This window comes from Xenopus laevis, chromosome 7S (assembly GCF_017654675.1).
Source record: "Xenopus laevis strain J_2021 chromosome 7S, Xenopus_laevis_v10.1, whole genome shotgun sequence".
Classification (NCBI taxonomy): domain Eukaryota; kingdom Metazoa; phylum Chordata; class Amphibia; order Anura; family Pipidae; genus Xenopus; species Xenopus laevis.
Genome location: NC_054384.1, coordinates 99,104,769 through 99,114,305, shown reverse-complemented (window position 1 = coordinate 99,114,305; position 9,537 = coordinate 99,104,769). Strand labels below are relative to the sequence as shown.

Below are 9,537 nucleotides of genomic sequence, written 5' to 3'. Positions count from 1 at the left end.
AATAGGATCTGACAGCATAGCAGTGACCTGAAACCCTGTACTAATTACACTAACACAACTCCAACAACCCTCACCCAATTAAAACTTCCTATTCACAACCATAGGATTCAAATAAATTATTCCATAGAAATATAAAAAAAAATGACTTTCAGCCTTAGAAGAAAAGCACACGTTATAAAAGAAACCAATTATCTCACGAGACTTTGGCACATTTGTATTAAAATATATATTGGAAAATAGATCTGAATTATATATACAATGGTAAAACAGTGGTGCACTGCAAGTCTTGGCATGTAATATCAGGCCTATTACAGAGATATCAATGATTGTTCCCCCACATCATCTTTTTTGCTGTTAAACAGCAGACACATACTGCCTGCTCGTTAGCTGTTCTGAACTGGCAGAAAATTTGCATCTTTTATAAGGATTACCCCTATGATATATTAAAATAAAGTTAACTAATAACCTTCTCTAATGCCGTTTTGCTCTACTCAATGATGCCAAACAGCCAGAGTTACACTGCCTCACTACTGGGATTACAATTTAAAGGGGCCACACATCCTTCACTACTCCATATTGTTCCCTTGGAAACGAGTCCAGATTTTCTCTCTGTGCTGGGGTTCCAAGAAATTTCTGATGACACCGTCTGTCTCAGCAATGCGCCTCTGGAAACGACATCGATCTCTTGCGTATTCCTCCCATGGTCCTTTGCGGGCCATCCTATAGGCATAGCTCCAAACCACCATGTGATGCACCTTGACTGTGGGTGAGAAATGTACCTGGAAAGGAGATATATACATTTAACTCATTGGTTTGCCATTCACTTAATTCTACTGGATCCACCTGCCTTTGTTCATTCTTATAGAAGAGGGGTCCCCAACCTTTTTTTACCCGTGAGTCACATTCAAATGTAAAAAGAGTTGGGGAGCAACATAAGCATGAATAAGTCCCTTGGGTGCCAAATAAGGGCTGTGATTGGCTATTTAGTAGCCCCTATGTGGAGTGGCAGCCTACAGGAGACTGGCACTATACTTAGTTTTTATGCAATTAAAACTAACTTCCAAGCCAGGAATTCAAAAATAAGCACCTGCTTTGAGGACACTGAGAGCAACATCCAAGGGGTTGGAGAGCAACATGTTACTCACGAGCTACTGGTTGGGGATCACTGTTAGAACATATATGAACACTAAAAACAAAAAAACAAAGTACTATATAACAAGCTGCCGTGTAGCCATGGGGGCAGCCATTCAAAGCTGAAAAAGGACAAAATGCACAGGATACACAGCAGATAACAGATAAACTCAGTAGCATACAATGGGATTGTATACTATCTGTTATCTACTGTGTATCCTGTGCTTGAATGACTGCCCCCACGGCTACACAGCAGCTTGTTTATATAAACTATAGTAGTACTTATCTGTTATCTACTGTGTATCCTGTGCTTGAATGGCTGCCCCCATGGCTACACAGCAGCTTGTTTATATAAACTATAGTAGTACTTATCTGTAATCTACTGTGTATCCTGTGCTTGAATGGCTGCCCCCACGGCTACACATCAGCTTGTTTATATAAACTACAGTTGCGTTTCTGAAGCAAACACACCAGTTCATTATATTGTCTTTACTTTAAGGGTCAGGCAGATTCTGGGAGATTAGTTGCCCGACAACAAATCTCCTCTTCTCGGGGGCGACAATCTCCCCGAACTGCCTTCCCACCGGCTATAATGAAAAATTGACAGCAGGATGGCACTCGCATCGCTTTTTTTTCCGAAGTCGCCCGAAGTTTCCTTGTGAGGCAACTTCGGGAAACGAATCGCCAAGAGTGCCATACCGGTGGTGATTTTTCAATATAGCTGGAGGAAGGTAGGGGATTTCGCGAGGAAACTTCGGGCAACTTCGGAACATGCCGCAGGCGACTTTTCATTTTAGTCGGCGCAAGACAGAGGTAAGGCATTTGGGGAGATTGTTCGCCGCAAAGATGAGGCGATTAAGTCGCCAGGCGACTAAATCTCCCCAAATCACCCTGTGTGACGTTACCCTTACACTGGTTATGGTAGATAAGATGTGTGTTTTAGATTCCTAAACTGTGCATGTTGAAACAAAGGGTGGGGAGCTCAAAAATAGTTACTTCACCCACTTAAAACTGGATCCCCCATATGTAATAAAAGGCGCTAAGTTTGCCCAGGAGCATTTATCCATAGCAACCAATAAGATGTTTGCTTTAAAACATGTTACAGTAAATGCTAACTGCTGATTGGTTTCTATTGGTTACTGCAAACTTACTGACTTTTATTACATAACCCCATAAAGCTTCATTCTACACAGCTAATTAGCAATCAGTTTAGAAGGTGTATGATGTAGACATAGCATTGGCAGTGCCGAGTCATGGGAATAGTTGCTATGTCGGAGTCAGCCAGGTCCCCATATTGCTGCTTTTGTTACAGGAGGTGGCGTCAGGTCCCAGTAGGCCACTTATGCAAGAATATGAAATTCTAGTCAAGAGATGTCTGTCTGTCATTAGCCCACAATGCCTTACCTGTATGAAGTGGGGGTGATACACAAACAGTTACATTGGGCGGGGTTCAAGCTTGTCAATTGTCTTTAAAGAAAAACTATATCCCCGAACAATGTAGTTCTCTATAAAAAGATATTGCATAAAACAGCTCATATGTAAAACCCTGCTTCAAGTAAATAAACCATTTTCATAATAATAATAATAATATACTTTTCTAGTAGTATGTGCCATTGGGTAATCATAAATAGAAAACTGTCATTTTAAAAAATACGGGCCGATCGTGGGCCCTAGGGACCAATGATCAGATCATAATAAAAAGGTATACGAGTGGTCGGATCGCAGGTTCACATCAATCAATCGATGCAGTCCACGATCTAACGTGATTTTAACCCCTTCCTGATCGACATCTGGCAGACTCTCGGCCAGATAGCAATCGGGGATGCCCGTTGGAGGGCCCCATACACTACCAATAAGCTGCTGACTGTCTGTCGGCAGTTTTTATTGGTCAGTGTATGGCCACCTTTATTCAGAGCTGGGATTCCTAACAACATTCAGTAACGGGAAACATTCGATATATTAGATATCGTCAATGTGAAGCACATACTTACTTTTTTAATAAAGCCTGTTTCATTTTTCTGGGGCTCATCCAGACATTCAAGCAAGTCTTCATTTCCTTGCCCCAGTTCTACAGAATTGTGAGACAATTGTTTAACCCAGGGACTTTGTATTTTACCCACTTTGGGATTTCTCCAGTTCTTTCTCTTGCTTTCTGCTCCAGACTCCTCCAGTAACACTGAATAAGTAACACTGACCCCTGTAGCAGAGTCTGTCACAGCATTAATGTCCTTCGCTTCATGGATTTTCTTTGAGGTTTTTGTGGGCATGGCAAAACAAAGGGGATTGTATGGGTCATCGTTTCGGCAGAAAGATGCCCATAAGTCATTGTTCAATTTGCTGCTCTCTGTGTCACTGTCAGAGTCCCACGAGTCATCATTGGACAAATCACACTCCTCATTGGAACAATCACTGTCCTCGCTGGACCAATCATTCTCTTCATTGGACCAATCACTCTCCTCTGTGTAATTTTTAGAGCCAGGGGTCCAGGACTCTTGCATGCCACTGTCAATTGATAGATTATTTTCAGCAAAGCAGGATTCCTCCTCATTCTCCCACAGCTGCTCACCTTCATCTTCCAATTCATTTAGCTCTGAGGAGTCTGATGTGCTTGCAGCTTCTTCATCTTCATCATCATCAGATGGCAGATAAATCATAGATAGTATAATTGGGTTTGTACAGGAGGACAGGATTGTTTCTTTGGGTGCCATTTTCTCCATGAAGCCCTGATCATCACAGCTGCAATTTAGAGTCACAACTTGCATATCCTGAATCAGTTTCATTACACTCAAGCCTTCTTCCTCTTGTGGAGCAGGCTTTTGCGAGGTTGGTTCTGTCGGACCTGTCCAGAAGAATCTCACGGAGACGGAGCTATCCATTTCTACCAGAGATCCAAGCAAAGTGAAACATAGCCACATCACTGCTCTGGCCGCTTTCCCCATCCAGGCAACTGGAGAACATTTCCAGTACCAATGCCTTTGGTACCAGAGAGCTTTCGACAAAGAAAGCAACATTTGCATGGTTCTGGCAGCCATCGAGGCCATGACAATGCCTGTGCTCATTTCAGTATGAACGGCTTGCATCTCAGGGTTAGCTCTGGCCGTGTCCAATTGGAATGCAGTTCCTTTGTGCCAAGAAGACAGAGGGGCTGTAAGGTTATTTCGGTACAGGCCGAGGGTACGGTAGTACCAGTCCATGATTCCCATTGTTGTTCCCTAGAGAGAGAGAGAAAATTAGTAATGAGTTATATGCAAGAAACAGCAATATCCATTCAGTTGTTTTTTTTTTCTCATGGTGATCAGTTTCCAAGCCCCAGGTTGAAATGCTAAGACTACATACATAACACTTTACAAAGAACAATTCCTGCAAGAGCAACCAGACACGTTGAATGGCTGCCCCCATGGCTACACAGCAGCTTGTTTATATAAACTATAGTAGTACTTATATGTTATCTACTGTGTATCCTGTGCCTGAATGGCTGCCCCCATGACTACACAGCAGCTTGTTTATATAAACTATAGTAGTACTTATCTGTTATCTACTGTGTGTCCTGTGCTTGAATGGCTGCCCCCATGGCTACACAGCAGCTTGTTTATATAAACTATAGTAGTACTTATCTGTTATCTACTGTGAATCCTGTGCTTGAATGGCTTCCCCATGGCTACACAGCAGCTTGTTTATATAAAATATAGTAGTACTTATCTGTTATCTACTGTGTATCCTGTGCTTGAATGGCTGCCCCCATGGCTACACAGCAACTTGTTTATATAAACTATAGTAGTACTTATCTGTTATCTGCTGTGTATCCTCTGCTTGAATGGCTGCCCCCATGGCTACACAGCAGCTTGTTTATATAAACTATAGTAATACTTATCTGTTATCTACTGTGTATCCTGTACTTGAATGGCTGCCCCCACGGCTACACAGCAGCTTGTTTATATAAACTATAGTAGTACTTATGTTATCTGCTGTGTATCCTCTGCTTGAATGGCTGCCCCCATGGCTACACAGCAGCTTGTTTATATAAACTATAGTAATACTTATCTGTTATCTACTGTGTATCCTGTACTTGAATGGCTGCCCCCACGGCTACACAGCAGCTTGCTTATATAAATTATAGTAGTGTTTCTGAAGCAAACGCACCAATTGTACCAGTGCAGGGCAGCTGTATATTTTCATTACTTTTATTACACTATAATTTTTTGGTGTTACTGTTCCTTAAGGACAAAGACACGTGGAGATTCTGGGAGATTTGTCGCCCGGCGACAAATCCCCTCTTCTTCAGGCAACTAATCTTCCTGAACTACCTTCCCACCAACTAGAATCTAAATCACCAGCGCAGTGGCACTCGGATCCCTTAATTTTCCAAAGTAGCCTCACAAGGAAACTTCAGAAAACGAAGCGCTCCAAGAGCCATTCCGCCAGCGATTTCGATTCTAGCCAGTGGGAAGGCAGTTCGGGGAGATTAGTCGCATGAAGAAAAGGCGATCTGTACCCGGGTGACTAATCTGCCTGGATCTCCATGTGTGTCTCTGCCCTTAATATAGCAGCCTGGAGCAGAATTTTACATTTAATTGCAAAAGGGGTGGGGTGTCCAGTTCTTATGGAGGGGCAGGGTTTGATTAATGTGACACTGCATGTTAACTTCTCTTAAAGAACCCCAGTTGTGTTCTGGAGCCCATTGTTGTGCTAGCTTAATAGCACAGGGTTATTACTGAACAATATTTTGCCTACAGAACACATGAAGACCTAGCAGACAACAGTCATAAAATGTAATTGATGAAGCCAATAGCACCAATTCCAGGTATCACAGGCAAGTTATTTCTATATGATGTTCCTTCCCTAATCTTCCCTGTTTTTTTACACCTCCGCCAGTCGGCCCTGACCTCATTGGGCAAAAGTGCCAGTCCCATCATATACACAAGGTGCAAGACAAGGAGCCCAATATCCAGCCACTTGGATGGTACATAATGCAGTTTGCTCAAAGCTCATGTTCCTAGGACAATCTAAAGCAGACTATGTGCATTAAAAGCAATAAGTGCTTATAGAATACACGTTACCCACAAACATTCATTAATATTTCCAGGCCACGAGGAACAGAGATTTCTATTGGCCGGATAAGTAAGCGCAAAACTTTATAGAAACATTCCAATGTTGCACAGGGCAAATTCTTTAGATTCTTCAAGGTGAGGCCGTACTTATTAGGCCAACTCTATATAAAGGGCAATCATAGCAAACTGACAGCAGTGTTGTGATGCTAGGGATGCACCGAATCCACTATTTTGAAATTGGTCGAACCCTCAAATCATTTGCGAAAGATTCGGCTGAATACTGAACCGAATCCTAAATTGCACATGCAAATTAGGGATGGGAAGGTGAAAACATTTTTTACTTCCTTGTTTTGTGACAAAAAGTCACACAATTGACCCTCCCCACCGCTAATTTGCATAAGCAAATTAGGATTCAGTTCAGCCGGACAGAAGGATTCGGATGAATTCGAATCCTGCTAAAAAAAGGCCAAATCCTGGCGAATCCTGGATTCGGTGCATCCCTACTTGATACAAATTATATGTGTGTGTGTATATATAACCTCAAGTTAACAGCAGATGCATGGTCATGGGAAATATGAGAATTCAACAAGGAGGTCGGTGACTAGACAACGTGTATTTTTAATCCCTACTATTGCCGCCTTTAAAAGGGTTGTTCAACTTTAAGTTAACTTTTAGTACGATAGCAATACTCAGACAATTTGCAATTGGTTTTCATTTTTTATTATTTGTGGTTTTTGAGTTATTTCGCTTTTTATTCAGTAGCTCATCCGTTTGCAATTTCAGCAATGTGGTTGCTAGGGTCCAAATGACCCTAGCAACCATGCATTGATTTGAATAGGAGGCTGGAACATGACTAGGAGAGGCCTGAATAGAAAAAGAAGTAATAAAAAAGTAGCAACTTACTAGCCTTACAGAGCATTTGTTTTTTAGAGGGTGTCAGCGACCCCCCCCCAATTGAAAGCTGGAAAGAGTCAGAAGAAGAATTTAAATAATTGAAATACTAAAGAAATAATGAAAACCATTCAAAAAAATGCGTAAAATTAGCTCTATAACATATTAAAACTTATCTTAAAGGTGACCCACTCCTTTAAAAGGACACTGTGAAAGGCAACCAGCACCATTTACACAAAACAACTTCTAAATCTTAATTCTGTTTGCAATGGTAGAGCCAGGCCTGTGTGCAGGACAGTAACGTGCTCAGGCCCATCCCCTAGATTAACATTAAACGTGGCAGAACAAGGATCCTAATGTGACACAGTCCATGACAAATAGGAGGCACCATTATCCGCCCAGACGCCTGGGATATGGCCGCTAGCATATGGCCCACACAGGAGTATAATTAACCTATCCTTTTTCCCAGCAGCCTCAGTCAGACATATACTGACCGAATTAAAGGGGTTGTTCACATTTGAGTTAACTTTTAATATGATGTAGAGATTGATATTCTGAGACAATTTACAATTGGTTTTCATTTTTTATTATTTGTGGTTGAAGAGCTGCTGAATAAAAAGCTCAGTTTGCAATTTCAGCTGTCTGGTTGCTATGGTCCAAATTCCCCTAGCAACCATGAATTGATTGGAATAAGAGACTGGAATATGAATAGGAGAGGCCTGAATAGAGAGAGGAGTAATAAAAAATTAGCAATAACAATACATTTTTCGCCTTACAGAGCACTTGTTTTTTTAGTTGGGGGTCAGTGACCCCCTGTTTGAAAGAGGCAGAAGATGGCAAATAATGAACAAACTATAAAAAAGACCAATTGAAAACTTGCTAAGGATTAGCCATTCTATATCTTACTAATAGTTAATTTAAAGCCTTTATGGGGGGCTGCTTGGTGCTACTATAAAACAGCCGGCACTTAGACTGCCCCAAGTGTCATTAGCCTTCGAAAAGCATTCTGGGAATGGAGTCCAAGAGCAGTTTATTGTACAGCGCTGCAGGATCGAATCATAATGGCTTGGAGAAGGTTCTATTGCTCTGAGGAGCCAAATGTGCATTCTATTGAATAGTAACAACAGTACTGAGGGGTTAGTAGATTAGCCCCTTACCTGATTGTCGTCAGCCAGTCACCACAGCGCTCCAACAGAAATGGCTGGAGGTTTCCTGGGCCGCAGGCTCCTGAGTATTCCAGCAGAAGCCAAGGAGGGAAACAGAGGGCAGAAATTCTTTTCTCTTCTCTTGTTTCTTCTCCCTCAGCACACAGAGCATTTTCTGTATTTCCCCTACAGAGAAGCTAGAGCGGCAAGCCATGCCTCGGCATTGGTACGAAATCCCACTACGAACAGTGCTACACTACTTCCGGTGTTGAAAAATGCAAATGGCCGCCTTGCCGGCGGACATTCCTTATATAAGCTGGTTCACGAGCAGCCGGCCAATCAGAACGCAACAGGGGCGTGGTTTTCGCGTATCCCTTGTTGAAAGTACGTGCGTTGACTCGCGTTGCCCTGCAGAAAGGAGGAAGAGAGATCGGTACTGTTGCCAAGGTGATCGGGGGAGGCGAATGAATTGTGACGTGCTTTTCCCCTTTGTCCTTAGTCATTTCGTTGAGGCGTTTAAGTCGTTGCATCATCCTCCTCCTCCTCAGGTTGACCAGGACGCAAGAGGAAGCAAGTGCCTCATGGGAAATGCAGAAATGCTTCAAAATGGATTCTGTCCTCCCCTCACATTCACCTCCCTGACCAATTGGCATTATTATTATTATTAAGCTCATTAACAGGGATCTATAACTAGATTGCAGCAGGGTTGCCCAGTTGGCTGTTTTTCCGCCAAAAGGGGCTATTAATTTAAAGAAACAGTAACATAATTTTTTTAAAAAAAAATTTGTTAGTATGGAGCGAAAAAAAACCCCTCAAACTTTTAAATCGCTAAGTCTTTATCAAGCAATAACTTACCGAAACTCTGCTTGGGCTCCTCTTCAGAAAAGGCGTCAGGGCGACGATCCATCGTGCGGCGCTTGATTTCTCCTCCCTGGCTATCTCCTATAAGGAAGGCAGGGAGACGAAATTGAGCGCCGCGCCCTGGATCGCCGGATCGCCTTTTCAGAAACAGATTTGGGCTACTTTTTGGTACTTTGGAAACCAGCTGAAGGTTTTTCTTGACCTAAGCCTGTGTCTCCCAATGCATGTTGGGTAATGTCGTTTTTGTTTTAAGAATTTGCCAACTGCCAAGTTTAATGTGAGACTACAATACCCAGCATGCAATGGGACTGACTTGTGTAGAAGTCGGGATTTACCAGATTTGGGCTCTGTGCCCCCAGTCGCCCGTCACTCTTAAGCATTCTCACATTTTCTGGTGACTTTTCTCAATTACAGACAATTTTGCAGCAAAAATCTACTGGCCACCAAAATATCTGGAGGTT

At 42.4% G+C, this 9,537-nt stretch overlaps 1 protein-coding gene across 1 annotated transcript; it reads right to left on the bottom strand.

Annotated features, from left to right (window-relative positions):
- Positions 1-344: 344 nt before the first annotated feature.
- Positions 345-8,466, bottom strand: ppp1r15b-b (protein phosphatase 1, regulatory subunit 15B b). The gene is given in 3 exon segments (NM_001095109.1): positions 345-779; positions 3,123-4,343; positions 8,228-8,466. Coding segments are annotated over 2 exon segments (1,416 nt in total). The 5' UTR covers positions 4,326-4,343; positions 8,228-8,466; the 3' UTR covers positions 345-566.
- Positions 8,467-9,537: the final 1,071 nt, after the last annotated feature.